Source organism: Botryllus schlosseri, chromosome 15 (genome assembly GCF_051294905.1).
Source record: "Botryllus schlosseri isolate E-star chromosome 15, Bs_hap1, whole genome shotgun sequence".
Lineage (NCBI taxonomy): Eukaryota > Metazoa > Chordata > Ascidiacea > Stolidobranchia > Styelidae > Botryllus > Botryllus schlosseri.
Genome location: NC_137250.1, coordinates 16996346 through 17015380, shown reverse-complemented (window position 1 = coordinate 17015380; position 19035 = coordinate 16996346). Strand labels below are relative to the sequence as shown.

Genomic DNA, 19035 nt, shown 5'->3' with positions numbered 1-19035 from the left:
GCAGACTGATGATGCAACCAAACATACATATCATAACTGGCAGACTGATGATGCAACCAAACATACATATCATAACTGACATTACTACTCTTCATTGGTTAATTTTCTACTTCAACTTGGAAGTAGTTTTGACATGCCATCAGTCAAAATGTTCATGGATACTTCGACTTAAGAACCAGCTTTAACCACATCCCTTGTAGCACAAACAACACATGATGGAGTACACAAATTATTGTAGACCTAGATACAACTAGATGACTACGAATATTTTACCTCGGTTAACTGACTGAATGAACGTTGAACACTAGTAATTCAGTGCCGTCGATCATATGTCAAATTCAATGACTAGTTACAAATCTAATAAGTTTGGAAATCTGTTTTCAAGATATTCTGCTTCAAACCTCAGACGTTGCAACAACCATCTGTAAAGTATAAATGATTTTATTACACGTTAAGACCAGCATCATATCATTCCTTTTCCTTGGTATCGGTTTTTGCCTTTTTCGCATCGGTTTCCGACGGTAACTTCCTCTTCAACGCCTTTACTTTTCGTAACTGAATAGAATCCACGTTCTGCTTGGTCATGTGTATGCGACCGTGCTTCTCTCCAAACACGCTCCTCGATATATTCTTCTTCTTCCTGAGCTTCGCCGCTTTAGGCATCCTGCAAGCTCTTTTGTACAGATCGTCCGAGCCTAGCTTTGTACGACGGATCACAAAATCAAAATTAGGACCCATGTCAGACAGTTCGATACGCGGTGTTCTCGTCCCAGATTTTTTCAAATTCACCTTGAGATTTCGCATCAAAACACGATCGTCAATCGCCGTAAAGCTTATCACCTGTTCCAGTCCTTGTAAGGTGACGTTTGTGATCACGGGGCCGCGGAAAAAATCTATCAACAACGATCTTAGTCTCCTCAGGTCGGTGTCTGCTTCGAAACCCTCGCCGTTAAATATGAGACACGGCTTAGCTCCCGCGCTCGACTTAGGACCCTTGATCTCTGTGAGTGATGTGAATTTTTCAATGCCCAATTCGACCATGTCGAGAATTTGCTGATCGTACGTCCGACCGATCACGAGGTTATGGGGTCTCTTCTTTGAATGAGAACCGAACAAAAATAGAGACGCGTCGTTCATTTTAGTGAGAAACTCGATCGAAGTCGCGTCCTCAAAAGGTCGACAAATATTACGTTTACGGAAAAAGATGGAGTTTGGCCTTTTCAACATGTGGAGTTCTTGCAGTGCGGTGGTGACGACGTTGCTTGTATTTCCTCCCTTGATTATAAGGGCCTTCTTGTCGTTTTCGAATACTTTGGGAGCGCGATGATCCAATATTCTCTTGTGCCGTTGCGTCTTCGGCTTTATAATGCCTTCTTCCATTGTGCTGAAAAGTAAAATGAGTCAAAGTACGGTACAATCAGTTAAATCGGAAAAACACAAATTCAACGGAATTTCATGATTCGTAAATACAAAAAAGGATTTTTGGTTTCATCAGTAGAGAATCCCAATATGCCATGTGTCATTCGAAACAAATTTTATTGGTTACAAGACATTAGGTTTCTCATCATGCAAATTGCACTTCACATAAGTTATATGATTGTACCATCCCCAATACTATATGAGATTACATGCTTCTATTGAGGGGCTGCATGCTTACTACATGAAATCATCGCCGTCCCAGCCAGAACCTCGTATTCTACATTCATATATAGGCTTATGAATTTCCGAAAATACATATTTCTCTTCTTGATAGGATACAAAAATTTAATAATAAACTGAACTCATAACAGTATCAGGTCAGATAGTTTGACCGACTGTGCCGTAAACATTGAATACCTGACTGGAGTCGCTGGCCGTTTTGCCTAATATATCAGGTGAGCAGCGATGATTTTCCGAGTTAGATTAATATAAAAAATAGAACACAGTGTGAGCACAGGACATCGATTCCAATTCCATACAGTACGCGTACTCCATATAAATCTTCTAGTCACACCTGGCCCGCACTTATTCACTCCAAGCTATATTATTATATTTCTTTCAAGTCTTGTCTTCATTTGACTTACCGTTTCGATTTCCTTCCCCCAAACTAAAAGGTTTTGTCGCTAATCCAAGACTGGGTATTTTTTATGCAACTTCGCCAGCTTTCGTCAATCGGCGTCACAAAACAACACATGTAGAACGTCTCATAAATAGCAATGGATTCCACAAATAAATTACACATTGAGCTTGTCCGCAGTGTGTTGATGTATTTAATTTCAATCGTTTATTTCAATTTGAAATTTTTGTTTCATCATCATCATTTTATTAAAATTATCATCAAATAAATAAAAACCAAAAGATTACGATATAAATTTGTGGTCTCTGGTTGTGTCCCGCCATCTCGCTTGGCCTGTGGACGTGAGAATCTGGATTTGTGCGTGTTCATCATTCAAAACTATACATGGAAAATTGAAAAGACAATGGCTGGCTTTTATAGTGTCATCCGCAAAACACACACAAGACGATGCGATCCACAAGACACAATACGGTGTAATGAACAAATTGGATGCTCAGTGCTCTTTGCTCTTATCCCTTTTGGTTCTCAATCAGGGTGCCATGGCACACTGGTCTGCCGACTGGACAGTTAAGGGTGACTCACGAAAATGAACCTGGGACATACAAATTCCAAACGACTATACTTATTAGGCTGATTGACGGTTATATTATTTTTATCCGCTCTCAGATACCTTCTGAATCACAAAACACAATGGGGTGATGAACAGATAGAAGGATGCTGAAACGATCGAGCACGGTCTCTTAAGATCCATCTATTCGTACACGATAAAAAAAGAAATGGCCAAGAAATGCACACCCAAAACAACTGTTCAATAACCATAAATAACGATCATTCGAATTTCAATCGCATCGGAACGTGCTCCAGTCTCGACGGAAGGGAACTTGTAGGGACGCCAGGGTTACCATACGTCCTCTTTTAGGAGGATTTGTCCTCATTTTTTAATAAATCGAAAATGTCATCCATCATCGTAAATAGGCTAATATTGGTAGCTCCACAATATACGTACATGCAACTCTCATATAGCCTAATTATCCTTGCTCCGCACGTGTGATCACATTTACAGATAGCGAGCTGATGTTTCTGAAATATGACGCAAGAACTGCGACCAGCCCATATCAGACTTTCGACGCCTCGGAGCGCGCCACTGCTGTAGACGTTCTGTAACGTCCATGATGGTGGATTTTCGCACCACGAAAACTATCGAAAAGGATGCCCCGAGTGAGGATCGAACTCACGACCTTGAGATTATGAGACTCACGCGCTGCCTACTGCGCCATCGAGGCGTCATGCAGTTGGGAATGGTTTCGATGTAACGACCTCTGGGCTATGAGCCCAGCACGCTTCCGCTGCGCAACTTTGCTTTCGGATGACCTGTAATTCCACATTATGGTAGTTACGAAACACTTTAATTCTAACTCCTAGAGAGAGCTTTCATTTTTTTCATCTGCGTTGACATAGAGCAGAAATGTTGAACCCGTTTGCTGTTCACGGCAGCATTCCTCCGGACAGTCTTAATGGACCACCTGGACGGCAGATATCCATATTAAATTAGCTACCGGAGGACTTGTCATTGTGGACAGCCTTGTTCTGTTCTGAGGCATCACTGTTTTCTTGTCGAATACGTAAAACGCACGTAAGTTTTGAATAGTGTTATTGGGAATGTCCGGCAAGCTTTCGGTACGTACCGAAATTGCTTGTATGTTATGAACAGCTATTGAGAATCGTCGCGAAGTGGTGCCGCGCGCGAAATTTTTTTCATACTGAAGAATGTATTTCGTAAATAATATTGGTAGTTGCACATATTACTAACAATTACTTGTCCTTGCTCCGCACGTGTGATCACATTTGCAGGCAGAGCTGTTATTCGAAAATTTACGGAAACAAAAAAATGATGATGCATCTTCGCTTTGGCCCAACATTGTTATTAATCACTTTGTTTCAAGTTGTTATTTGTTGACCAATCATAAGGATTATCAGTATAGAGTCAAAATATATTGGAATCGCCCAAATGTATACAAGAAAGTCACGAAAAAAATGTGTAAGTTGAATTGAAAGATCTCAAAAATCTGAGATCGGATTCGTAAATCCAAATTGCCCAACACACGCGACTTGAATTAGGCTACTTGTATACCATCGCGCAATTATGCTCTCCGGTCTCAGGTTGGCCACACCCCTGACAGATATATTATATTAACGTGATAAGTGGAGTTGGTCAGAGTAGTCATTGTTGGTAGTCAAATATATATAAAAGGACCCTCGTGATAAGTGGAGTTGGTCAGAGTAGTCATTGTTGGTAGTCAAATATATATAAAAGGACCCTCGTACATTTCTACACGATTGCAAGTAGAACAAAACTATACTTCATTTGGAAATAGATAACTGCATGAGCATGGGATTACACAGAGAAATTACACATCGAGCTTAGCTGCAATGTGTTGATGTGAAAACCAGTTCACTCGTTTATTTCAATTGAATTTTTGTTTCATATAAATGTGTGGCCATATCTTCTGGTTGTGTTGGACTGTTTGACCATTTAACCTGGCCACTTGACTAGAGAATATAGATGTGTGTTCGCAAGAAGGTCCTAGTAAAACGAAAACACGATCGGAGACTTTTATGTTTTATCCTGCCCAAGACACAAGACACAATATCGACAATACGACATAGAAAAGACGATGCGATGTAATGAATAGAGATCAGGATGTCGAAACGACCAATTACGGTCTCTTAACCCTTTGTAACCGGCCGGCCTACTGACCAAAATTTTACTGCATCCACATAGAAAACGATAAAATGTCATCCATATGGCTCAAATCGACGCCCAATATATTGCCGTCAACCTGAAGTAGCCGCCTAGCGGTCTGAGATACTCTCACGGCTCAGACGCCAGAGGGAATAGCGTTATGCGAGAAAATGTTCGCGATTTCTTGAAAATAAATTACAATTTTGTTCTTCTATATCTCCTGACGTCATACCTAGGCCCTCTCTCAGTATATGACCACCTGATTGCCTTCCGCATGAATCTCTACGTTCCAACGAGACATTACATGCTACCATAGCGCTTCATAACCCAGCGCTACGATCTTGGAAAGGTAGTGATGATGAGCACAATCACGCGGCCGCCGCCGATGAGTAATCGATTACGTAATCTCGTATTCTCGTTGAAGGCAACGCGCGTCCAGTTGTGCAGAACATAGGAACTGCCTAGGCAATGTTGCCGTTAGTATAGGCCTACATCTCCATGCTATTGAAGTGTTATCAACCCCAGTTGCTTGTTATATGTAACTTGCAGCTGCAAGGAATCCGTAAGTATACACATATTGCCTTATTCGACACTGCCCAGTGCCCATATACGCTCGGGAAGTCATTTCACGTGATACATTGCTTTATTTCGCATCAATTTGAACTGTATTCTACACGGCTAATGCTCCATGTATGATCAACAGTAGTCATACAAGCCAACAGTAACTTCGTGTGCCATCTAAAACAGATATATAACTGCCTCTATATGATGTTGTTATCACAGGCTCGGGTACAAAAATAGCCTAACTCGCACGCTTATTTGTGCGGTGTTAGGGCTGGTGTCGGCTTTCTTATACAAAACCAAGCTCCATAATGTGGATATTGATGGATAGGCCAGGATAATGGCTAATTATATGTATAATTTGCTATTGCCTGAAGCAATTGTACATCTGTTTGAAACCGCAACGAGTCAGGTCATCTTACGCAGCCATGATTTTCACGTAATAAGGTATGCTTCTTTCACGTCAATTTGAAACATCTTCTACGTGCTAATCTTCGATATAAGGACTTTCATAGAATAGTATGACCAACAGCAAGTCATAGAAGATAACTGTAATCGGTTATATGAAGTCTAGAACGGAAGATACAATGGTTTATATTTCAGGCGGTCACTCACGCGAACATCATTACAAATTCAATTTTGCGGGAAACCTTTTTGCGTGTTCAATCTGCATTTCAAGCAGGATATACATTGCAACATTAGGTTATACATGGTCTGATGTATGCGTATTTATAAGAGCTATACATACCAACCGATTGCAATCGTTTATTACCAATACAGGTCTAGCTATCTTGGATTAAATATAGACTCCTCTGCGTTAAACAGTCGCGGTCTAGTATACTAGACCGCCGGTCGCAAAGGGTTAATGCGACATCCACCTCGGCTGAGGACCCGCTGTGACAGTGTTTGAGTTTCATCTTGAAATCTCTGTGTCTCTGATGCTAAGAAAAGATTAGACGCTCTTTATCAACTCCCTTGTATACGTCCTTCTGTTGACATTCGAGCTACGTTCACGTCGATGGTGATTTTGCACTGCTGCATCCCCACAAAAGGTTGCCTCGAGTGAGGATCGAACTCACGACCTTGAGATTATGAGACTCACGCGCTGCCTACTGCGCCATCGAGGCTTTGTGTAGCAGAGGATGGTTTCGATCCATCGACCTCTGGGTTATGAGCCTAGCACGCTTCCGCTGCGCCACTCTGCTGTTGGAGGAGCTGCAAATCCATATCATGATACTCAGCGAACACTAAAATTCTATCTTGTAGAACGTGGTTGCACGGTGCCTTCGGAATGGTATCTTGATCTTTGTTGGTTTATCAGCGGCTCTTGACCTTTATCGTGCTGGCCTTCTTCTGAGCGACGAGATTTTAAGGCATAATCACATTTTGTCTTCTGCGTTGATATATCGCAGAAGTGTTCAACCGGTTTCCTATTCACGGCCGCATTTCGATGATGTATAAACGGCATACATCCATGTTAAATTGGCTACCGGAGGACTTCCAATCGCGAAGAGCCCTTGTGTTCTGAGTTATCACTCTTTTCTTGTGAAATAAGCTGCGCCCGAACGTTTTTAATCGTAGAATCATAATATAGAAGGAGAATCGTCGTCGCGTAGTGGCGCAACGCGAGAAAATTTATCCATATTCTTGAATGAATTTCGTAAATAATATCGGTATAGTTTCAAGTCAAGTCAAGAACCGCTGATAAACCAACAAAGATCAAGATACCATACAAGATAGAATTTTAGTGTTCGCTGAGTATCATGATGTGGATTTGCAGCTACTCCCAACAGCAGAGTGGCGCAGCGGAAGCGTGCTGGGCTCATAACCCAGAGGTCGATGGATCGAAACCATCCTCTGCTACATAAAGCCTCGATGGCGCAGTAGGCAGCGCGTGAGTCTCATAATCTCAAGGTCGTGAGTTCGATCCTCACTCGAGGCAACCTTTTGTGGGGATGCAGCAGTGTAAAATCACCATCGACGTGAACGTAGCTCGAATGTCAACAGAAGGACGTATACAAGGGAGTTGATAAAGAGCGTCTAATCTTTTCTTAGCATCAGAGACACAGAGATTTCAAGATGAAACTCAAACACTGTCACAGCGGGCCCTCAGCCGAGGTGGATGTCACATTAAGAGACCGTAATTGGTCGTTTCGACATCCTGATCTTTATTCATTATACATCGCATTGTATCTTTTATGTCGTATTATCGATATTGTGTCTTGTGTCTTGGGCAGAAGAAAATATAAAAGCCTCCGTTGGTCTTTTCGTTTTACCAAAGCGTTTGTCCGAACACACATCCATATTCTCAAGTCAAGTGGCCAAGTGAGATGATCCAACACAACCAGAAGATATGACCACAAATTCATACGAAACAAATATTCAATTGAAATAAACGAGTGAAACAACTACCATTTCTCACATTATCACAATGCAGCCAAGCTCAATATGTAACTTATCTGTGGACTCCATTGCTCTGTGTTATCTTAGTATTATCTAATATCTCATGATGAAGTCTTTGCTTATCTTGGAATAAGCAAATTCTACTTGTAATTGTGTAGATGCGGAATTGTGCGACGGTCTACAGGTATAGCCTAATTCAAGTATTAAGTGAGTTTGAACTAAAGCGTCGATCGAGCCAGTGTTGGGATGACTCGAGTCATGACTTGACTCGAGTTAGACTCGAGTCACCTTTTTCGCATGACTTGACTTGACTCGAGTCACTTTGCTAAAATGGCTTGTCTTGACTTGACTCGGCGTATCGGAAATGTGAATTGACTCGAGACTCGGATCAAAATTCACGAGTCAATTTCAAATCATCAAACTATCGTTGTCGATAAAAATCACTGTATCTTGCATATATTTGGATTGTCCGCGAAACGCTGGTGTAATCCGTGAGAGCGACCAATCATTCAATGATCGTGCGTTTTACTGAGCCTCCATTGTTCTCTCACAAATAAATTGACCGCACGCGAAGTGATCGAAGCCAGGGCTTTGGAGCCGGAGCCGGAGCCCGGAGCAGGAGCCCCGGAGCCGTGCATTTTCATCGGAGCTGGAGCCGGAGTTCTACATAAAATTCAGCCGGAGCCGGAGCTGGAGCCCGTTATTTGACGAGTAGCTCCGGCTCCGACCTATTTCATAAGATGCTATTATATATGCAACAACCACATCTGCTGATTTATCATAATTGAACAGCAGGCCTGAATTTTAATGCTGTGCACAGCAATGGCATAGAGTAAAGTTCGTTCTAGTGCAACTATATGATGTTGTCGACAATTGACAAGTATTCAGTATGACGTCACAAGCCGGCACGGCGGCACCTATATGTCTTCGTTGCTACATCGGATGTTACTGACGGCTGATATTTTAGATTACTATAGATAACTAACCTATGGGTAGATTAGTAATCTATATAAACCAAGAAATGGCCAACCTTTCGGCTAAAGGGGCACATGCAATTGATGAACGAGTGCGCGGTCCACTAGCCACGCCAAGCGGGTAAAATTTTCGAAGTTTATAAATAAACAAGGTCAATAATATTATTACTTGAGTATTGCGGGTCTATTGTATACCGCCCGCTAGGCTCAGTTTGCAAGGACACGACTATTCGGCGTCTGGCCACATCGATACCGAAGGTCTCCGATAATATGCGACGATCATTTTGTGTCTACATTTCACCGTCGACGATCTTTATGCGAGCGCAAACGCGAAAAGACTTTCTCCCGTAATTGCGAATACAGTTCCACTCAATCGGGTAAATTAGGCGTTTTTTTTTTCATTTTTAGTAGGGGGTAGGCTATCAAGCAAGAAATCGTGTGACAATTAAACACGCAAAGCGTGAAGAAAACTTTCGCTACTATTTAAGTTTATTGTAATGTACGACGATTTACTGAAAATATGATTGGACCCTGGATCTGCCAATGCGTCGGAACTGATATTTTAGTCATCAACATCCCAAGTGTCGCAGCCAGAATTGTAATTTTTGGTTTGCATTGCAATTTCACAATCTGAGCAATTCATTTTCGATAATATAATAGGAGATTAGCTCGCGGGTCACGCAAAACCCTCTCTCTGGCCACATTTGGCCCACGGGTTGGCCACCCCTGATACAGACAGGCCCATTCGATAATTTCAGAGCCGGAGCCGGAGCTGGAGCCGGAGCAGTGGTAATAATGCGGCTCCGGAGCTGGAGCCGGAGCTAATGTATGATAGAAGAGAGCTCCGGAGCCGGAGCTGGAGCAGTTTAAATTTACGGCTGCTCCAAAGCCCTGATCGAAGCTTACAGCTCAAGCTGTCGTAAACTATACTAGTTTAGTTAAGTAATTTAACAGCAAAAGGTTTATTTCTGTTCTCTGTTCTTACCTTAGCCAACCCTCTTGTTTTATTGAAATTGTTGAAATTGAATGAAGTTTATATAGTCCTCAACCATAGGCGTTGGCTGGGATTGTATCACATCAATTTGTAAATGGTAACCTATTGCATCTTATCAATTCGTTTCTCTATTCTCTATTTTGGCTAGTAACTGTAAACTAAGGCTATGCAATTACTTGCGTAGGTCAGCTGTTCTGCGTATATGTGAACGATACAGCGCCTTCTTGCATGTATATTTAACTGAATATTCGTTCATCGGTTCAAAATCAATGACTACTCAATCTGTATTTCAGACAGCTAGTAAAATGAAAATGATGTAATCATGCCGCATACATCGAAAAGGCAACTTGACTTGAATTGTGACTTGACTCGTGACTTGACTTGACTTGAATCGACTTGACTCGAGTCACCTCTAAAAATCAAGTGACTTGACTTGACTCGAGTCCCCTTCGAAAATCGATTGACTTGACTTGACTCGAGTCAAAATGTGCAATGACTCGAAATGACTCGTGACTCGAAGGTAGTGACTTGATCCCAACACTCGATTGAACAGTATCGTGACTTTATTTGATCTTCTCATATACTCACGAGACAGAGAATGGGATATCGAAAAAAGAGAAAACTCAATTTGACGCAACGTAGCCTATAATCATAAGGTAGCGAGCTCTGATATGGATACTCTCCTTGACGGTATTGGAGCGTATTTCCCAAGACATCAAGCACAAGCCTCAACACAAACATGTGGATTTTTCACCCTTTCGAGAAACTGGAGCCTCTGGGCCCTTTGTGTCATCTCTCAAAAACGATTTCTGCCAGCTAGAGTTTTTCACTCGCGGAAAATACGCTGTATTTTGGATATGAGTGCAGAACAGTTCTTAGGACCTGGCCATCCAAGCACTATGGTAGGCGTTATTGTACAAAATCTGCCGAGAAGCGTTATAGTGAAATAATTGGGATCAAAACGAGGGAAAACAGTTGCCTTTTAAATGAGAAACTTCATAGCCTAACAGCTAGCTATGCTAGCTAATTTGCTGCACATTTGAACGGAATATTCCAATGTTTCTTCATCTTCTTTTTGTAGAGCAATTTTCGGTGGGCTTGTGCGAATAAACTTTATTTTCCAAAAAAAGTGCGAATGAAGCTCAAAAAGGTTGAAAAGCACTGACCAATATTATTTACGAAATTCATTCAAGAATATGGATGAATTTTTCGCGCGTTGCGCCACTACGCGACGACGATTTTCATTCTATATTCTGATTCTACGATTAAAAACGTTTGGGCGCAGCTTATTTCACAAGAGAACAGTGATAGCTCAGAACACTAGGGCTGTTCGCGATTGGAATTCCTCCGATAGCCAATTTAACATGGATGTATGCCGTGTATACATAATCGAAATGCGGCCGTGAATAGGAAACCGGTTGAACACTTCTGCGATATATCAACGCAGAAGACAAAATGTGATTATATTTTAAAATCTCGTCGCTCAGAAGAAGGCCAGCACGATAAAGGTGAAGAACCGCTGATAAACCAACAAAGGTCAAGATACCATTCCGAAGGCACCGTACAACCACGTTCTACAAGATAGAATTTTGGTGTTCGCTGAGTATCATGATGTGGATTTGAAGCACCTCCAACAGCAGAGTGGCGCAGCGGAAGCGTGCTGGGCTCATAACCCAGAGGTCGATGGATCGAAACCATCCTCTGCTATGTATACATAAAGCCTCGATGGCGCAGTAGGCAGCGCGAGAGTCTCGTAATCTCAAGGTCGTGGGTTCGATCCTCTTGACTTGACTTGAGAATATGGATATTTGTTCGGACAAACGCTACAGTAAAACGAAAAGACGAACGGAGGCTTTTATATTTTCTTCTGTCCAAGACACAAGACACAAGACACAAGACACAATATCGACAATACGACATAAAAGACACAATGCGATGTATAATGAATAAAGATCAGGATGTCGAAAGGACCAATTATGGTCTCTTAATGCGACATCCACCTCGGCCGAGTGCCTGATGTGACGGTGTTCGAGTTTCATCTTGAGATCTCTGTGTGTCTGAGTCGAAGAAAAGAATCGACGCTCTTTGTCAACTTCCTTCTATAGTCCTTCTGTTGACAATCGGGCCACGTTCACGTCGATGGTGCATTTACACTGCGGCATCCCCACAAAAGGTTGCCTCGAGTGAGGATCGAACTCACGACCTTGAGATTATGAGACTCACGCGCTGCCTACTGCGCCATCGAGGCTTTGTGTAGCAGAGGATGGTTTCGATCCATCGACCTCTGGGTTATGAGCCCAGCACGCTTCCGCTGCGCCACTCTGCTGTTGGGAGTAGCTGCAAATCCACATCATGATACTCAGCGAACACTAAAATTCTATCTTGTAGAACGTGGTTGCACGGTGCCTTCGGAATGGTATCTTGATCTTTGTTGGTTTATCAGCGGCTCTTGACCTTTATCGTGCTGGCCTTCTTCTGAGCGACGAGATTTTAAGGCATAATCACATTTTGTCTTCTGCGTTGATATATCGCAGAAGTGTTCAACCGGTTTCCTATTCACGGCCGCATTTCGATGATGTATAAACGGCATACATCCATGTTAAATTGGCTACCGGAGGACTTCCAATCGCGAAGAGCCCTTGTGTTCTGAGTTATCACTCTTTTCTTGTGAAATAAGCTGCGCCCGAACGTTTTTAATCGTAGAATCATAATATAGAAGGAGAATCGTCGTCGCGTAGTGGCGCAACGCGAGAAAATTTATCCATATTCTTGAATGAATTTCGTAAATAATATCGGTATAGTTTCAAGTCAAGTCAAGAACCGCTGATAAACCAACAAAGATCAAGATACCATTCCGAAGGCACCGTGAAACCACGTTCTACAAGATAGAATTTTAGTGTTCGCTGAGTATCATGATGTGGATTTGCAGCTACTCCCAACAGCAGAGTGGCGCAGCGGAAGCGTGCTGGGCTCATAACCCAGAGGTCGATGGATCGAAACCATCCTCTGCTACATAAAGCCTCGATGGCGCAGTAGGCAGCGCGTGAGTCTCATAATCTCAAGGTCGTGAGTTCGATCCTCACTCGAGGCAACCTTTTGTGGGGATGCAGCAGTGTAAAATCACCATCGACGTGAACGTAGCTCGAATGTCAACAGAAGGACGTATACAAGGGAGTTGATAAAGAGCGTCTAATCTTTTCTTAGCATCAGAGACACAGAGATTTCAAGATGAAACTCAAACACTGTCACAGCGGGCCCTCAGCCGAGGTGGATGTCACATTAAGAGACCGTAATTGGTCGTTTCGACATCCTGATCTTTATTCATTATACATCGCATTGTATCTTTTATGTCGTATTATCGATATTGTGTCTTGTGTCTTGGGCAGAAGAAAATATAAAAGCCTCCGTTGGTCTTTTCGTTTTACCAAAGCGTTTGTCCGAACACACATCCATATTCTCAAGTCAAGTGGCCAAGTGAGATGATCCAACACAACCAGAAGATATGACCACAAATTCATACGAAACAAATATTCAATTGAAATAAACGAGTGAAACAACTACTATTTCTCACATTATCACAATGCAGCCAAGCTCAATATGTAACTTATCTGTGGACTCCATTGCTCTGTGTTATCTTAGTATTATCTAATATCTCATGATGAAGTCTTTGCTTATCTTGGAATAAGCAAATTCTACTTGTAATTGTGTAGATGCGGAATTGTGCGACGGTCTACAGGTATAGCCTAATTCAAGTATTTAGTGAGTTTGAACTAAAGCGTCGATCGAGCCAGTGTTGGGATGACTCGAGTCATGACTTGACTCGAGTTAGACTCGAGTCACCTTTTTCGCATGACTTGACTTGACTCGAGTCACTTTGCTAAAATGGCTTGTCTTGACTTGACTCGGCGTATCGGAAATGTGAATTGACTCGAGACTCGGATCAAAATTCACGAGTCAATTTCAAATCATCAAACTATCGTTGTCGATAAAAATCACTGTATCTTGCATATATTTGGATTGTCCGCGAAACGCTGGTGTAATCCGTGAGAGCGACCAATCATTCAATGATCGTGCGTTTTACTGAGCCTCCATTGTTCTCTCACAAATAAATTGACCGCACGCGAAGTGATCGAAGCCAGGGCTTTGGAGCCGGAGCCGGAGCCCGGAGCAGGAGCCCCGGAGCCGTGCATTTTCACCGGAGCTGGAGCCGGAGTTCTACATAAAATTCAGCCGGAGCCGGAGCTGGAGCCCGTTATTTGACGAGTAGCTCCGGCTCCGACCTATTTCATAAGATGCTATTATATATGCAACAACCACATCTGCTGATTTATCATAATTGAACAGCAGGCCTGAATTTTAATGCTGTGCACAGCAATGGCATAGAGTAAAGTTCGTTCTAGTGCAACTATGACAACAATTGACAAGTATTCAGTATGACGTCACAAGCCGGCACGGCGGCACCTATATGTCTTCGTTGCTACATCGGATGTTACTGACGGCTGATATTTTAGATTACTATAGATAACTAACCTATGGGTAGATTAGTAATCTATATAAACCAAGAAATGGCCAACCTTTCGGCTAAAGGGGCACATGCAATTGATGAACGAGTGCGCGGTCCACTAGCCACGCCAAGCGGGTAAAATTTTCGAAGTTTATAAATAAATAAGGTCAATAATATTATTACTTGAGTATTGCGGGTCTATTGTATACCGCCCGCTAGGCTCAGTTTGCAAGGACACGACTATTCGGCGTCTGGCCACATCGATACCGAAGGTCTCCGATAATATGCGACGATCATTTTGTGTCTACATTTCACCGTCGACGATCTTTATGCGAGCGCAAACGCGAAAAGACTTTCTCCCGTAATTGCGAATACAGTTCGACTCAATCGGGTAAATTAGGCGTTTTTTTTTTTCATTTTTAGTAGGGGGTAGGCTATCAAGCAAGAAATCGTGTGACAATTAAACACGCAAAGCGTGAAGAAAACTTTCGCTACTATTTAAGTTTATTGTAATGTACGACGATTTACTGAAAATATGATTGGACCCTGGATCTGCCAATGCGTCGGAACTGATATTTTAGTCATCAACATCCCAAGTGTCGCAGCCAGAATTGTAATTTTTGGTTTGCATTGCAATTTCACAATCTGAGCAATTCATTTTCGATAATATAATAGGAGATTAGCTCGCGGGTCACGCAAAACCCTCTCTCTGGCCACATTTGGCCCACGGGTTGGCCACCCCTGATACAGACAGGCCCATTCGATAATTTCAGAGCCGGAGCCGGAGCTGGAGCCGGAGCAGTGGTAATAATGCGGCTCCGGAGCTGGAGCCGGAGCTAATGTATGATAGAAGAGAGCTCCGGAGCCGGAGCTGGAGCAGTTTAAATTTACGGCTGCTCCAAAGCCCTGATCGAAGCTTACAGCTCAAGTTGTCGTAAACTATACTAGTTTAGTTAAGTAATTTAACAGCAAAAGGTTTATTTCTGTTCTCTGTTCTTACCTTAGCCAACCCTCTTGTTTTATTGAAATTGTTGAAATTGAATGAAGTTTATATAGTCCTCAACCATAGGCGTTGGCTGGGATTGTATCACATCAATTTGTAAATGGTAACCTATTGCATCTTATCAATTCGTTTCTCTATTCTCTATTTTGGCTAGTAACTGTAAACTAAGGCTATGCAATTACTTGCGTAGGTCAGCTGTTCTGCGTATATGTGAACGATACAGCGCCTTCTTGCATGTATATTTAACTGAATATTCGTTCATCGGTTCAAAATCAATGACTACTCAATCTGTATTTCAGACAGCTAGTAAAATGAAAATGATGTAATCATGCCGCATACATCGAAAAGGCAACTTGACTTGAATTGTGACTTGACTCGTGACTTGACTTGACTTGACTTGAATCGACTTGACTCGAGTCACCTCTAAAAATCAAGTGACTTGACTTGACTCGAGTCCCCTTCGAAAATCGATTGACTTGACTTGACTCGAGTCAAAATGTGCAATGACTCGAAATGACTCGTGACTCGAAGGTAGTGACTTGATCCCAACACTCGATTGAACAGTATCGTGACTTTATTTGATCTTCTCATATACTCACGAGACAGAGAATGGGATATCGAAAAAAGAGAAAACTCAATTTGACGCAACGTAGCCTATAATCATAAGGTAGCGAGCTCTGATATGGATACTCTCCTTGACGGTATTGGAGCGTATTTCCCAAGACATCAAGCACAAGCCTCAACACAAACATGTGGATTTTTCACCCTTTCGAGAAACTGGAGCCTCTGGGCCCTTTGTGTCATCTCTCAAAAACGATTTCTGCCAGCTAGAGTTTTTCACTCGCGGAAAATACGCTGTATTTTGGATATGAGTGCAGAACAGTTCTTAGGACCTGGCCATCCAAGCACTATGGTAGGCGTTATTGTACAAAATCTGCCGAGAAGCGTTATAGTGAAATAATTGGGATCAAAACGAGGGAAAACAGTTGCCTTTTAAATGAGAAACTTCATAGCCTAACAGCTATGCTAGCTAATTTGCTGCACATTTGAACGGAATATTCCAATGTTTCTTCATCTTCTTTTTGTAGAGCAATTTTCGGTGGGCTTGTGCGAATGAACTTTATTTTCCAAAAAAAGTGCGAATGAAGCTCAAAAAGGTTGGAAAGCACTGACCAATATTATTTACGAAATTCATTCAAGAATTTTTCGCGCGTTGCGCCACTACGCGACGACGATTCTCATTCTATATTCTGATTCTACGATTAAAAACGTTTGGGCGCAGCTTATTTCACAAGAAAACAGTGATAGCTCAGAACACTAGGGCTGTTCGCGATTGGAATTCCTCCGATAGCCAATTTAACATGGATGTATGCCGTGTATACATAATCGAAATGCGGCCGTGAATAGGAAACCGGTTAAACACTTCTGCGATATATCAACGCAGAAGACAAAATGTGATTATATTTTAAAATCTCGTCGCTCAGAAGAAGGCCAGCACGATAAAGGTCAAGAACCGCTGATAAACCAACAAAGGTCAAGATACCATTCCGAAGGCACCGTACAACCACGTTCAACAAGATAGAATTTTAGTGTTCGCTGAGTATCATGATGTGGATTCGAAGAACCTCCAACAGCAGAGTGGCGCAGCGGAAGCGTGCTGGGCTCATAACCCAGAGGTCGATGGATGCTATGTATACATAAAGCCTCGATGGCGCAGTAGGCAGCGCGAGAGTCTCGTAATCTCAAGGTCGTGGGTTCGATCCTCTTGACTTGACTTGAGAATATGGATATTTGTTCGGACAAACGCTATAGTAAAACGAAAAGACGAACGGAGGCTTTTATATTTTCTTCTGCCCAAGACACAAGACACAAGACACAAGACACAATATCGACAATACGACATAAAAGACACAATGCGATGTATAATGAATAAAGATCAGGATGTCGAAAGGACCAATTATGGTCTCTTAATGCGACATCCACCTCGGCCGAGTGCCTGATGTGACGGTGTTCGAGTTTCATCTTGAGATCTCTGTGTGTCTGAGTCGAAGAAAAGAATCGACGCTCTTTGTCAACTTCCTTCTATAGTCCTTCTGTTGACAATCGGGCCACGTTCACGTCGATGGTGCATTTACACTGCGGCATCCCCACAAAAGGTTTCCTCGAGTGAGGATCGAACTCACGACCTTGAGATTATGAGACTCACGCGCTGCCTACTGCGCCATCGAGGCTTTGTGTAGCAGAGGATGGTTTCGATCCATCGACCTCTGGGTTATGAGCCCAGCACGCTTCCGCTGCGCCACTCTGCTGTTGGAGGAGCTGCAAATCCATATCATGATACTCAGCGAACACTAAAATTCTATCTTGTAGAACGTGGTTGCACGGTGCCTTCGGAATGGTATCTTGATCTTTGTTGGTTTATCAGCGGCTCTTGACCTTTATCGTGCTGGCCTTCTTCTGAGCGACGAGATTTTAAGGCATAATCACATTTTGTCTTCTGCGTTGATATATCGCAGAAGTGTTCAACCGGTTTCCTATTCACGGCCGCATTTCGATGATGTATAAACGGCATACATCCATGTTAAATTGGCTACCGGAGGACTTCCAATCGCGAAGAGCCCTTGTGTTCTGAGTTATCACTCTTTTCTTGTGAAATAAGCTGCGCCCGAACGTTTTTAATCGTAGAATCATAATATAGAAGGAGAATCGTCGTCGCGTAGTGGCGCAACGCGAGAAAATTTATCCATATTCTTGAATGAATTTCGTAAATAATATCGGTATAGTTTCAAGTCAAGTCAAGAACCGCTGATAAACCAACAAAGATCAAGATACCATTCCGAAGGCACCGTGAAACCACGTTCTACAAGATAGAATTTTAGTGTTCGCTGAGTATCATGATGTGGATTTGCAGTTACTCCCAACAGCAGAGTGGCGCAGCGGAAGCGTGCTGGGCTCATAACCCAGAGGTCGATGGATCGAAACCATCCTCTGCTACATAAAGCCTCGATGGCGCAGTAGGCAGCGCGTGAGTCTCATAATCTCAAGGTCGTGAGTTCGATCCTCACTCGAGGCAACCTTTTGTGGAAATGCAGCAGTGTAAAATCACCATCGACGTGAACGTAGCTCGAATGTCAACAGAAGGACGTATACAAGGGAGTTGATAAAGAGCGTCTAATCTTTTCTTAGCATCAGAGACACAGAGATTTCAAGATGAAACTCAAACACTGTCACAGCGGGCCCTCAGCCGAGGTGGATGTCACATTAAGAGACCGTAATTGGTCGTTTCGACATCCTGATCTTTATTCATTATACATCGCATTGTATCTTTTATGTCGTATTATCGATATTGTGTCTTGTGTCTTGGGCAGAAGAAAATATAAAAGCCTCCGTTGGTCTTTTCGTTTTACCAAAGCGTTTGTCCGAACACACATCCATATTCTCAAGTCAAGTGGCCAAGTGAGATGATCCAACACAACCAGAAGATATGACCACAAATTCATACGAAACAAATATTCAATTGAAATAAACGAGTGAAACAACTACCATTTCTCACATTATCACAATGCAGCCAAGCTCAATATGTAACTTATCTGTGGACTCCATTGCTCTGTGTTATCTTAGTATTATCTAATATCTCATGATGAAGTCTTTGCTTATCTTGGAATAAGCAAATTCTACTTGTAATTGTGTAGATGCGGAATTGTGCGACGGTCTACAGGTATAGCCTAATTCAAGTATTTAGTGAGTTTGAACTAAAGCGTCGATCGAGCCAGTGTTGGGATGACTCGAGTCATGAC

General features: G+C 42.4%; 1 protein-coding gene and 7 non-coding genes across 8 annotated transcripts; 3 read left to right on the top strand and 5 right to left on the bottom strand.

Moving 5' to 3' along the window:
* Positions 1-425: 425 nt before the first annotated feature.
* On the bottom strand, positions 426-2222 carry LOC145456968 (ribosome production factor 2 homolog). The gene is made up of 2 exons (XM_080335117.1): positions 2064-2222; positions 426-1384 (listed from the first exon to the last, which is right to left on the bottom strand). Exon 2 carries the CDS (start codon positions 1378-1380, stop codon positions 469-471), a length of 912 nt encoding a protein of 303 aa, XP_080191243.1. The 5' UTR covers positions 1381-1384; positions 2064-2222; the 3' UTR covers positions 426-468.
* Positions 2223-3266: 1044 nt separating this feature from the next.
* Positions 3267-3339, bottom strand: Trnam-cau (transfer RNA methionine (anticodon CAU)). Its single transcript has one exon. It is a non-coding gene; the product is annotated as a tRNA-Met (tRNA).
* A 3075-nt stretch (positions 3340-6414) lies between these two features.
* On the bottom strand, positions 6415-6487 carry Trnam-cau (transfer RNA methionine (anticodon CAU)). Its single transcript has one exon. It is a non-coding gene; the product is annotated as a tRNA-Met (tRNA).
* Positions 6488-7229: 742 nt separating this feature from the next.
* Trnam-cau (transfer RNA methionine (anticodon CAU)) lies at positions 7230-7302 on the top strand. Its single transcript has one exon. It is a non-coding gene; the product is annotated as a tRNA-Met (tRNA).
* Positions 7303-11906: 4604 nt separating this feature from the next.
* Trnam-cau (transfer RNA methionine (anticodon CAU)) lies at positions 11907-11979 on the bottom strand. The gene has a single exon. It is a non-coding gene; the product is annotated as a tRNA-Met (tRNA).
* Positions 11980-12749: 770 nt separating this feature from the next.
* On the top strand, positions 12750-12822 carry Trnam-cau (transfer RNA methionine (anticodon CAU)). Its single transcript has one exon. It is a non-coding gene; the product is annotated as a tRNA-Met (tRNA).
* Positions 12823-17396: 4574 nt separating this feature from the next.
* On the bottom strand, positions 17397-17469 carry Trnam-cau (transfer RNA methionine (anticodon CAU)). Its single transcript has one exon. It is a non-coding gene; the product is annotated as a tRNA-Met (tRNA).
* Positions 17470-18238: 769 nt separating this feature from the next.
* On the top strand, positions 18239-18311 carry Trnam-cau (transfer RNA methionine (anticodon CAU)). Its single transcript has one exon. It is a non-coding gene; the product is annotated as a tRNA-Met (tRNA).
* Positions 18312-19035: the final 724 nt, after the last annotated feature.

Excerpts from the sequence above, each read along its gene's own strand:
- LOC145456968 (XM_080335117.1), bottom strand. The coding sequence starts at position 1,380 with ATGGAAGAAGGCATTATAAAGCCGAAGACGCAACGGCACAAGAGAATA.